Source organism: Tachypleus tridentatus, chromosome 12 (assembly GCF_004210375.1).
Source record: "Tachypleus tridentatus isolate NWPU-2018 chromosome 12, ASM421037v1, whole genome shotgun sequence".
Taxonomy (NCBI): Eukaryota; Metazoa; Arthropoda; class Merostomata; order Xiphosura; family Limulidae; genus Tachypleus; species Tachypleus tridentatus.
In genome coordinates, this window is record NC_134836.1 from 98535313 (window position 1) to 98548894 (window position 13582).

Sequence of the window (13582 nt, forward strand, 5' to 3'; positions counted from 1 at the left end):
GCAACAGCTTTGACCAGGTTACCACCTTTTAAAACTTGATAATAAATTATGACAGCAAATAACAATTGTTACGGTGTGAAAATTATCCTTGTCATCAGATATTACTATTAGTTGTATTATACTTTCAAAAGTCTATTCTTTATGTAATCCATTAGGAATTTAAGAAAAAGAATAATGTGTAAAAACTGTATGCCAACCATATTATGCTCACAACATGCATTGCTGACAATGAATTTTCCTCAATCCAGAGCTCATCAGGTCAGCTGGAACTTAACAAATGCAGTTAAAAATCCCTAACAGACTACATAAAGAATGTCCTGTTAAAAATATGTCTAATATTAATCAGTGATGATGAGAAAACCCACTTGTAGAGAAATATACTTGTAAAAACAACTTAACCCCAAAATTACAAGAACCAATACACAATGTAAAACAGAAATTCACCAAAACATCACCCATACTGGACTTTACATTCTTTGAGACTCAGCACATGAAACAAAACAAAAACTCAACATACTAAGAAACCAAATAAACACAGCTATAAAACTATGCTCACCAGACAAAATTAACAATGAATTAGACAAAATAAAACAATACTTCATCAACATCAATAAGTTTCCTCCACAAACTGTAGAAAACATATGCACACACCAAGACAAAAAGCAAAATCAACCAACAAAAGTAAATATATCCTACAAATTAAAAAAATCACGAAACCATATACTGCTGCATATCATATAATATTCCTGACATCAGCAGAAAAATAACCAATATTTGGCAAAAACTAGTAACAGAATATGGCATTCCAGTTAATAGTAAATTTATTCAAAAACCAGGCACAAGACTAATGTGTATACCATGTAAAAACTACACTGACAAACACCACACCAACATTATTTATAAAATACAATGTGATAAGTATGCCAATAACCATACTTATTTGTTCAATACATAGTATGGAAAGGACAGGCACCTATCCACTTCTGCTGTACCTGTGCAGTCCATGGGTGATATAATCTAAAATGGGCAAGTTTATGATGTAATTACATTGCAAAATTATTTACTTACAAATGATCTTGCAGAACACGCCATTTCAACAATGAGTACTGTGAATGCATGGAAGATAAAAGTGCAAGTTAACACAGATGTACACTGAAGATGTTAAGTTGAAGAATACATAGTCAGGCACCACTTGCCATAGAATGGGATCCATAAAATGAGTAAATGAAGAAAAGACTCCTGAAACAAAAGTATAACTATAAACTTACCCAATCAAAGTCACCTTAAAGCCTGAAGATGAAAACCTGATAAAAACAAAACTGTGGTATGACATAAACAATGTGAGATGAATATATTAGTTGTAGTCCACAAAACTTGAAGAACCCAAGGACCCTTGATGAAAGGATGCCAGTGATGAACAAAAGTGCAAGCCAAGCTAACCAAACTAGAACTCACTAGACAGTCACCGATACTGTTGATGACATGAAATGTCAATGAAGAGGACAAGATGAAACACTTTGTGAAAAAGGGGCAAGTGAAGGTTGAGAAAGGAATGGTTGAAAAATGGTAACAAGTGTCATACTGAGCTTTGACTGAGACAAATGGGCAATAAGATTGGAAAGGATAGACTGTTGTTGTACTGATACAGCACGATTTCAGAGACTCAGGGGCTATGTCAAAGTTGTATTGCTGCAGAAATGGGGCTATATGTAAATCCTAAAAATAAAATGATGGTAAACAAACTCAAGTTAAGGTCAAATCACAACCTAGAAGGTCCCAACAAGAAAGAAACCACATGTGTAAAGCTATATCCAAAGATGGCAAGCAAGCCAATGAGATGGAAAGAAAGGAGATGAAGTCCCAAGAAAACCCCTCAGGATTTCTATGGAGAGCCTCAGAGAAAGAGATGAATTGTACAGAAATATCTTAATAGAGTTGTGAAGATAAAATGAATATACAACAGTGCCACAGCAAAAATAGATGCAGATAAAGCAGACCAACTAGCAAACTGTTATGAAACTTTCTTTAGTAACCTCACTTCTCATTTTGAATCCATTCACCATGCTCATGTTAATAACTTCATCAATTCTAATCCCACACTCTTTACCTTTTCCTGGCTACTAACTCACACACAAACATAACAACTGGCACCATCTGATAAATAGATGATACCATTACTGAACTAAAAATCATCATAAAAACACCTAAAAATACAGCCATCTGGCATGATGGAATAAAAATATTGTTCTTAAAACAGTTTCAAACCTCTTACTACTACATTTACCAATATTATGAACTTGTCACAATTCAGTGGGTATTATCCTACCATATGGAATCAAGCAATCATCACTGTAACACCAAAATAAAGTAAACCAATAGACTGGTTGGTTGGTTTGGTGTTTTATGGCACAAAGCAACTAGGCTATCTGCACCAAGCATCTGGTAAAAAGTTAAAATTAAAGTAAAATTAGTAAAATTCATAAAAGGAAATTAAGGTACAACAAAACAAAGTGTAAAAAAAACATAAATAGCATTAAAACCAATGTTTACATCTAGTCTACAGCAGTAAAAGAAAAACTAGAGTAATACAAGTTGTAAAGGACTTTCTGTAGCATAACTGTAATTATCATAACTTGCCAGGAAGACTAACAGGTAAGTTCAAAAACCACCGTTAGTCACTTGAAGTTAACCTTTCCAGTCCTGGTTCTAAGTTATTTGACATTATGGCCATTATCAGAAAGCAATAAAAGTTTTAAAAGACTTGTAGCAAAATTTTAATTATAACTTGCCTTATGGGTAGTTCAAACATCACCGTTGGTCACCTGAAGTTGGCCTTTCCAGTCCTGGTTTTGAATTATTAGATGTTATGGCCATTTTCTAATTTCAAGTTGAACTAGATATACTTTGATTCTTAAAAGGGAATCACATTAAAAAAAGTCTAATGTATAAATTAAAAAACTTAAATAGCATTAAAAAGATTAATGGCCTTTAAAAACTAAAAACATTTCTAAGGCGAACAGTGTCACTATCACCAATAACACTGTCTAACGTTATGGATAAACCCCAGGACAGAACATGTTTAAAATAGTGCTGTCGTTATGACTCTCAACAATGGCAAGACAGTAAAATGTGGCTTATTGTAACCTGAGTGTTACACAGACAACACATTGGTGCATCAGTCCCAGATAAAAGAAAATGATGAGTTAAAAAACTGTGACCATTGTGTAGTCTAGTTAGAACAACTTCCTTTTTCAATCCTTACATTAGCAAAATGACCAAAGTCCAATAGAGGGCTTTATTTGAAAAAGCTTGTTTTCACATTGCTCACTCCAAGTCGACTGTCAACTGGCACGGAGTTGAGCCTTGAATACAGAACCATAGTTCATGTGCAGAACAGGCACAGCAGTGAATGCGAGAGCAGAAAGATTTAGCTGCGATAACAGCAAGCTCATTCCTGCAAATACCAACAAGGCCCAGTCCTGGTTCTAAGTTATTTGACATTATGGCCATTATCAGAAAGCAATAAAAGTTTTAAAAGACTTGTAGCAAAATTTTAATTATAACTTGCCTTATGGGTAGTTCAAACATCACCGTTGGTCACCTGAAGTTGGCCTTTCCAGTCCTGGTTTTGAATTATTAGATGTTATGGCCATTTTCTAATTTCAAGTTGAACTAGATATACTTTGATTCTTAAAAGGGAATCACATTAAAAAAAGTCTAATGTATAAATTAAAAAACTTAAATAGCATTAAAAAGATTAATGGCCTTTAAAAACTAAAAACATTTCTAAGGCGAACAGTGTCACTATCACCAATAACACTGTCTAACGTTATGGATAAACCCCAGGACAGAACATGTTTAAAATAGTGCTGTCGTTATGACTCTCAACAATGGCAAGACAGTAAAATGTGGCTTATTGTAACCTGAGTGTTACACAGACAACACATTGGTGCATCAGTCCCAGATAAAAGAAAATGATGAGTTAAAAAACTGTGACCATTGTGTAGTCTAGTTAGAACAACTTCCTTTTTCAATCCTTACATTAGCAAGATGACCAAAGTCCAATAGAGGGCTTTATTTGAAAAAGCTTGTTTTCACATTGCTCACTCCAAGTCGACTGTCAACTGGCACGGAGTTGAGCCTTGAATACAGAACCATAGTTCATGTGCAGAACAGGCACAGCAGTGAATGCGAGAGCAGAAAGATTTAGCTGCGATAACAGCGAGCTCATTCCTGCAAATACCAACAAGGCCCAGTATCCAGAAAACCTGGATAGAAGTAGATGTTAAAGAGAAATGAGCCAGTTGGTTTTGAACATCAGTGAGAACATGGTATGAACTAATGTAAAGCGATTCCAGGGACAGTAGTGAACTTGGAAAGTCAGTATAAATAGTGCAATTTGATCCAGGCCAAGGGAAATGGCATACAGTTCAGCAGTGAACACAGAAGCCGTAGAGGGGATTCTGTGCACAACCATTGAACCAAAACAAATCATAGCAGAACCCACATAGTCTCCTGATTTCAAACCATTTGTATAAATAGGAATGGAAGGATAGTTCAAAAGATGTTCAGAAAATAACTGACAATATTTCCAACAGGGAGCATCTGCTTTTCTCAGATGGCTTAAAGAAAGGTCACATTTGGAGGCTGTAAGAAGCCATGGTGGGATAGGCTGACCAGTAGATACAGCAATGTTATCCAATGACAGACCCAATTCATCCAACTGCATGTGGATACGAAGGAGAAAAGGAGCAATGGCAGATCCTCTGTTCTGAAGACGTATGGCCCACCGAGGAAGAAAAACACAACCCCAAGTGGGATGCTTTGGAAAGGAATGAAGTTTCAAAGCATATAGTAAAGACAGTTGCAAATGGCAGAGGTGCAAAAAAGGTTCATGAGACTCTGTGTATAAGCTTTGAACTGGGAAAGTGCAAAGGCCCTAGTGCAGAACCACAGTCATTGATGATGAATGGGGTCCAGCTTCTTTGAGGCCAAGGTCCTGGCAGAGCCACAGACCAGTGATCCATAGTCGAGTTTCAATCATGTAAGAGCACAACATACCTTCAGCATAGTGCATCAATCTGCTCCCCACGTGGTGGTAAAAATGACATGGAGGATGTTCAGTGCTCTTGCACATTTGACCCTTAGCTGCTTGATGTGTGGTATAAAGGTCAGCTTACAGTTAAAGATAAGCCCTAATAACTTTGTCTCAGAGACCACACGCAGCACAACTTCACCGATTAGAAGTTCAGGATCAGGGTGAATTCCCCATTGGCGGCAAAAGTGCATGCAAATGGTCTTAGAGAGAGAGAAAAGTTAAAGCCATTTGCTGTGGTCCACTTCAGTAAATGACTGAGGGCAGTGTCTAGCTGCTGCTCAATATACCTCATGTTCAATGACTGACATGAGATGTGAAAGAGGAAGCATTAATTACAGCCCTGAGGGACACCAAGTTCCTGTAGAAAAGAATGGGAAAGTGTCAAACCCACATGAACTTAGAATCACTTGTCCATTAAAACATTTTTAATAAAAATGTTCAAATGGCCACATAACCCATATATATGGAGGTCTCTCAAAGTGGCATACCTATATATTGTATCATAAGCCTTCTTAATATCAAAGAACATTGATATTGATTCTCTGATTGATGTTTGAAGTCTAATCAGGTGGTTTTTGGTGAAATGCTGTTGCCAGAAGCCACACTGGATGGGTGAGAGAAGGTTGTTTGATTTGAGGAACCAAACAAGATAAGCATTAACCATCCTCTCAAAGTTCTTACAGAGACAGCTCATCAGAGCAACTGGATAGTAGTTTGAAGGAATTTTGGGATCCTTCCAGGTTTAGAGAAAGGTAGGACAACAGCCTGGTGACAGGCATAAAAAAAAACATTCTCCTGCCAGATCCAGTTAAAATCAATCAGAAGAATAAGAAGAGAAGCAGGAGACAGATGGCACAGCATTTCAGAGTGCAATCATCAGGTCCAACTGATGTGCTGCCAGACCAATGAAGGGCCAGTTTGAGTTCCACCAGTGTAAAGGAACGATTATATTCATAGAGACAATCAGTTCGAAAGGAAAGAGGTGATCACTCTGCCAGAGTCTTTATGGCTAAGATAATGGAGGAAGATACCTGCCAAAAGCTTTCACCTTGAGTATCGGCAATGTTCCGGGTATTAGCAATTTTCTGGCTATCAGAGAGCAAGATCAAAAGTAGGACAGAATTATATTGACACTAAACTTTTGAATCTTGTCCCATGTGACTTTGGAACTGGTGATAAAAGATATGCTGGTTGTGAACTTAATCAAAGATACCTTTTGGCTTTGATGTCTTAACCACCGAGCATGTGCATGAGCCTGCTAGAAAGCAGTGCGAGAGTGTGAGATACCTACAAAAAGTAACACAGACCCATTTTTGAGCCTTCTGTGTCGTGTGGTATGCAGGATTCCACCACAGACAAGGATATTGTGAAAAATGTGTCTAGGTTTTAGGAATACATTAAGCAGCTGCTTGTAAAATAATCAGTTACTGCTGCCACACAGTCATTTATTGATGGCTTACAGATAGTGGCAAGATCAAGTTCTGCAAGAGCAGTAAAAGAGGACCAGGTTGCTTAATCCAGCTTCCACCGGAGCATGCAGGTTGGGTGGTATTGTCCACAGCCAGTCTCTCTCAAGATTATAGGAAAATGACCACTGCCTCATGGATTATTTTCAACCCTCCATAAAAAGTGGGAGAATAATGAAGGGGAGCAAACTGAGAGATCAATAGCAGTAAAGGACTGACTAGGTGCATGAAAATAAATATGAGAACCAGTATTGAAAAGAGAAAGGTTGTGATCAGAGAGCCTATGCTCTACAGAGCAACCCCTCCCATCAATATCAGCACTTCCCCAGAGTGGATGACATCCATTAAAGTACCCCAGGATTAAAAAAGGAGACAGCAACTGTTCAATGAGAGCATCAAGATCTGATTGATCATTGGTCTCTCCAGGTGACAGATAGAGAGAACAAAGAGTGATGGTATGACCCAAGGAAACACAGATGGCTACAGCCTCCCAGGGTGCATCGAGTTGCAAAGACAGGGTGGGAACATGCTGATCGACCAGTAGTGCCACCCCTCTATACACTTATCCATCACACAACCTACCATTTCTGTACAAAGAAAACCACTGAAAAGTGACTGTATTTGCAGATTTCAGAAATATTTCCCTAAAGGAAAGACATACAAAATGGTAGGAAGCAATCAGTGTTTTGATGTCATCCAGATTAGAACGTAAACCTCAACAGTTCCATTGTATCAAGGTGGCCAATTTTATTTATGTGTAGACGAATTGGATGGAGACCCTTTCTGTTTACGACCATGTCTTTTTCCTTTACTGTCTTTGTTTGAGGGAGGTCTATGAACCTCCATGGATCCTACTCTGGGTCAATTGGGCAGGTCTTTGCTGTTGGAAGAGGATTCCAGCGACTGAGGACATGAACGAATGATAGTTTTGCATCTCGAGGCAGGAGAAGAAGATGTACCCAAGGAAGTGCCTGTACCTGGCACCAAAGGAAGTGAATCTTGGGACTTGCTGGAATGTATGCTAGGGACAGAGGTAGATGTTGAAGTCAATTCATCAACTTTTTTAATCATGGAGGTCAAAAGACTTTTCATTTGGTTTGAGAACGATTTTTTTGAAGGCACAGAGAGATCTGTCTGCACTCCCACTGTAGTAGTGGAAAGACGTGCAGCAGCATATATCCGAGATGAAGTAGTGGACAGTAACTTTCAAGTCTCAGAGTAAGTAATGTTTCGAATCATTTTCAAACACTATAACACTTTTCCTTCCAAACATTTAGGGCAAGAATGAAAATAAGACTGGTGAGAGTCATTGCAATTGATGCAATGAGGGCCTGTTTCACACTCATAAGCATTGTGGTCCTTGGCACCACAACGAGCACATGTCAAGGAACCATGTCGTGATTCAGTGACTGAACTGCTGATACTAGAAACATCTGAGAGGGTTTGGAACATATAGCCATACCCTGCAATTAAGATAACCTGCCTTGATGGTGGCAGGTGGACGTGGTGATGTAAATGTTAAAATGAGGACACTGGTCAGTATCATAATTCCATCTATGCAAGTAAAGATATGCCTCACTGCAGAAACTCCTTGGGTGGAGACACCCATGAGAATCTCTGATTTGGAGATGTTCTTCAAATCCCTCTCAACAATAACTCCTCCTGATGAATTCAAAGTAGTATATCCCCAATTGCCTTTAAATGCAAGAGGAGTTCACTGTGTAGAAATGTGAATGTTTCCACCAATATGTCACCAGATTGAAGCTTCTTCACTGACTTTGGAGAGCCAGCAAGTCCCTCTAGTCCCTTCTGAATGAAAAAGGGAGACATTTGCCCTAAAGGTTTTTCTGAAAGTGAATTCAATATAAGAAAAATGAGTACAACAGGAGGTACAGATGGTAAGGATTACTGCTCAGAATCTTCGAGACGTGGTTGTTTACCTATGGACTGTTTCATCACTATTTTGTTTAAGTTTTTATTTGGAAAATCTATAATAAAAACAGAAATATTTTGGTACCCACTATCCCCACCCACCATGAAGCCTGAAGCCCTATGAAGGGATGCACTACGATGTCCAACAAGGACACTGCAGCAAAACAGGAAACTGTGAACACTATACCTAAACACCATCATCTGATACAATGTCCACAACACCTGTTGAGAACATCCAACACTGATACTTGGTTGAAACTAGCCCAAATGGACCAGCCAAATGACCCAGGGGAAGCCTCTGCAAGGCTGCCCATCTACAGCAATTCAAGGACAAAGTGGTGTGTTAGGATTGGTCCCCTCAACCACAAGGGGACTTCACGGGTCACCATGCACAGTAAACACATGGGTGACTTCACCAACTCAACCATCGCTGGAGACAGGAAGACACTCAGCTCACCCTTCTCCAACTTTCTTCATGGCTTTTCTTTGGGTCTTGTTTAATTTGTTCTGACTTAATTCAACAAGTACAACTTAAAACTAAAACTACTAAAGTAAAGCAATCTCACATGTGAGGATGAAGGGAAACAATGGTTCCCAACCAACCCAGCTGTAGAGAGTAGACAAAAGCAAAGTTTGTTTTCTCTTCTTTCAAGCTAAGTTATTGATATGATTTTGTTTGTTTTCTTGACAAAGGCAGAAAAACTGAGCATGGGTCAGACTTGCAGGAGATTCAGATACCACACTCCAAACAGGTGAAAAATGCTGGCACAGAAAAAAAATCTCTACATGATGATATGCAATAGCAAGCTAAACCAAAGGGGTAGCATGCTAATTCCAACACTTAATTGTAAGACAAATTGATGAACATGTACCTGAAAATCAGGTGAAAATAGGCAGTCCAAATCCTCATTTACCTGAACATGCACAACTTAGTCAGGAGGAAATGTAGTGTTCAATCTCCTAACAAATAAACATGGCTGAATTCCCCATTAGGTTTCCTCCACTAGAGGCCTGAGACTTAGAGCTCATTGCAAGTATGACCCCTGACGTGCTAACATGAACTCTGAAATTTATAATAGAGAGAGTCAATCAATAATTGAAAGTATAAATAACAATGTGATTGTAATAAACTGGGATTAAAGAGAAGTTAAAGAAACAGTTGCAATAAGAAACTAGAAGTGAAATAAATGAAAATCAGTCTGTGAAAATACCAAAGACAAATGTGAAACTTTAAACAAAAAAGAATGCATTCAAACATAAACACTGCTAAAGAAGAAGTGACAGTTCACTTGCAGTATATAGGGTGAGCCACATACATCATGCTCCTACTGGTGGAGAAGTGATGCATGGTGGTTTACATGACAGCTATAGAATCATTCAATTTCAATAGGGGAGGAGCTAAAGACTTTTTCATGCATAAAGAAAAAAAGGTTGCATGTAGAGGGCAGCACTGGATGAGAAGAGGTAATGTTGTGAGAAGAAGGAAGTACCTTATCAGAACTTTCAATTTCCTTGCCCTTTCCCTATGTTAATGTTGCATGTACTTTAAACAGAAGGGTTACAGTTGTAACAACTGTCTCAAGTAACACTAAACCAAGCAGACTGTTTTGACTTGCAACCAAACAGAACTTGGTAGTTAAACTGAGATAAAAACATTCTGCACAGTATTTCATGGTACTTAATTAGTATCACAGAAGTGATGCTTCTATGTTTTGCCATAAAGTACAACATACTTATGTTCATAAAAGTTCATAGAAGAAAAATGATGAGGTAATAAAACTGAGGTAAAAAAAAATAACAGATATGATTTCAGAATGTTTTCAGAAGCTGTGTAAGCATTTGTAATTTAATACATGTTACATGATGTAATTATTATCTTATTACACAAAAAAACTTTATGGCTTTAACAAATACACACACATATACAAAAATACTATACTTCATTTTCTTATTTTGTTTCAAAACAAATTTTTTAATTTTGATCTTATTTTCTAAACAGAAATGCTATTCCTTTGGTTTTGAAACACTAGGAATGTATTTAAATATATTTGAATATAATAATAGCATATAACAATCTTATTTTTTCCATCCTAATAATATTTTCAATCTCACTAACCTATATCTCGGACTTGGATCATGTAAGAATGTTCAAATTTATCCCCAGTTCTAATTAAAGGCTTGCACAACTGGCTGTTATAGCAAGTAATATGAAAACAACTTGTTTGAAAGAAAAATGCCACATCACAGTTATCCTTCACACAACAAGATTTGGTGCATTCTAACAGGTTAATGGAACTGACTTTTTCATATTCTCCAGCCGAAAGATTTCCTTGTGGGGTCACTGACTGATGTACAAGAAAACGAGATTTAGTGGGACTACCCACTGGGCAGTAGATATCCACATATTTCCCTAAAAATAGAGTAAAGTACTGTTAAATCTGAAGATTTTTTCAAAATGGATATCATCTATATAAAAAAAATATTTTTAGAAATTATAACTTTGTAAAGAAAGCAAATATATCCAGCATGTAAAAATCAAATGGTATTTCAAAATGATGTCTTCATGGTACAGCAACTTCTTGCAATAAAGGTATTTGTATTTTTTGTTCTTGAACTCATGCTACTGACAAACTTATTTTGTTCAACATAGCATGCTCGGTATTCTATGTTCTACTTATATATCCTTTCAAAATACTTCTTTCCATATCACATGATTTTAAGTAAACCATAAAATAATTTTTTTGTGTGTGTGTGTGTGTGTGTGTGTGTGTGTGTGTGTGTGTGTATCTATGATACAAAGAAACATATGCATGCTTACATAACCCTTTTGCAATGGGTCATGGGTTAAAGGCCATGTTGTCTCATTTGTTGACTTGCACTCAAGTTTATTGAACTACTTTTTTATGTCAATAAGTTCAAAATCAAATTTTAAATAAACTTTAATTTTAAAAATGAGTTAATTTCTTAACCCTTAAACAGCAGGAATGTTCTAGATAGCATCATAAATCAATAATGGCTGCCATTTAATGGTTAATTTGAAAGCAAATATTAAAAGAATACATTCAAATATAGATTTTATTGAGTCACTTGATATGTTGCTTGCATTATTATTTAAAATTAGATGTTTGTAATGTAAAAATATTGAGTCTATAGTTTTGTAAGAAGTAGGAACTGAAATTACTAATTTATCAAGCTAGAATATAAAATAAGAACATCATATCTTTTCATTTTGCTGAGATATGTCTTGCGTACTGAATCAAAGACAGTGGCCTCATTCAACCCTTTCCATTTTTGGAAATGGTCTCTTATATACACTTACTTCAAGATATGACATGTGAATAAACAATCAACAGCTTAGAACGTCCCAAGGTTGGTTTTCTCAGCCATTTTAATCTTTGAAAAGGATACCACATTCTTTAAGTCCAAGATATCAATGATGTAGGTTGTGTCTTTAGTCTGCTCAAAAAAGTTCAAAGTTTCATGTTTTTTTAAACATAAATACGTCTTAGTTATGAAGCTTAATAAATTATATTGGATTTCCACAGTATTAGTGTAGTTATTTAAGATTTTTGGGTTATTCAGCTGCATGTATAAAACCTTAAAAAAAAAATAAAGTTTGATATCCTCTAAGTGCAATATTTGAAAAGGCTCAGCAACCTATGTCCAGCAGCAACTGAGCACAATGGTCATAGCATGAAGAGATAACTGTTTACTTTACTTCTACATTTATTGTCCTATACTTCAAGCAAAAAAATGTTTAATAAGTTATTTCTATATAGTAATAATATATATACATATATATAATATATAAACATTGAAATGTGACAGTCTATTAACAGAATGCTAGTCCACTAAAGCACTGTCAACACAGGAAAGACTAAAATTCAGTTTTATAGTCCTGGATACGAAATATGATTGCACATGCATCACGTCAATGCAAGTTATCCAATGTTAACTGAGCATGACTGGAAGGTCAATATAATAAAAAATAGTAAATATACAGCATTAAGCCATTTAGACTAAACAATTATATTTTGGTTATAATATGTGGTCATTCTTGCAAGAAATAAGGCATAATTTATATTTATTTGCTATTTTTGTTTTACGATATTTAAAAGGTTGGTCAAGTGACACACCCCATATAGTTTAAGATTATAGAAAATATCATAAAATACAAAGTCTTACTGAAAACAAATGTTTGAAATGTATTTAGGAGGTTTTAGAGATTATGCAGATATTTTTGGGACAAAGAATAGTGTTTTTTAATTGTAACATAAAATCATCTTGCACTCAAATTAGTAACAAAACAGACACATTATTCCCAAACAAATCTTCAGTAAAAATATTTCATTAAAATCTTATTTTTTTGTGTACAAAATACTTGTAATATTTATTAAAAGTTTACAAAATTTAGTGAAGATACACATGCTGTATCAAAAGTTATAGTGGCACAAATACTTAACATTTGCAAATGTGTGGATGAACTCATGTATATTACAGTTAGCCTGTAGCAAAAGGATTAATGTAAACAAAAATGTCACAAATTTTGGAAGAATCAGCTGTTTTATCTCAGGTTCTTCATTACTAGTATGTGCAAGCCTTTTCCTTTTTTATTTACATTTTTTTTTTTTACAAAGTACTTCCACAGTTTCTTAGTTTTTATTTATGATTAGTTTTAAAAGTATAATATATAATATGTGTATATTACAATCTGATAAGTATCAGTACCAGTACATAAACTAAAAATCATATTTAGTATATTGTGGAAATATCTTTCGTGTTGCATTCTGTTAAGATACAAAACTTAGGAAGGTTATTTATACCCACATTCACCTAGTTCAATTCAATGTTATGATATAGAATCTTGCTATTACATGACATATGGTAAACAAGATAATTAAAGCCACACTAATTCTGATAATAATCATTTGTATTGCATACCTCTATGATAAATTATCAAAGAGCAAACCGATGACTGATAATCAGGTTTCACATTAACTCGTTACTACTACTACTATGGTTAGATAAGAGTCAATCTCTGACAAACACAACTAATCGCTTCAATATTCAACTTATCACAGACTGA

At 35.8% G+C, this 13582-nt stretch overlaps 1 protein-coding gene across 2 annotated transcripts in view; it reads right to left on the reverse strand.

The window, feature by feature from the left end:
- Nucleotides 1-13582, reverse strand: part of LOC143234119 (dyslexia-associated protein KIAA0319-like protein) — a 122206-nt gene that overhangs the window by 91844 nt on the left and 16780 nt on the right. For both annotated transcript variants that reach the window (XM_076471201.1, XM_076471202.1), the window contains exon 3: nucleotides 10613-10906. In XM_076471201.1, the coding sequence (XP_076327316.1) occupies nucleotides 10613-10906 (294 nt within the window). The remainder of the gene's footprint in view (nucleotides 1-10612; nucleotides 10907-13582) is intronic.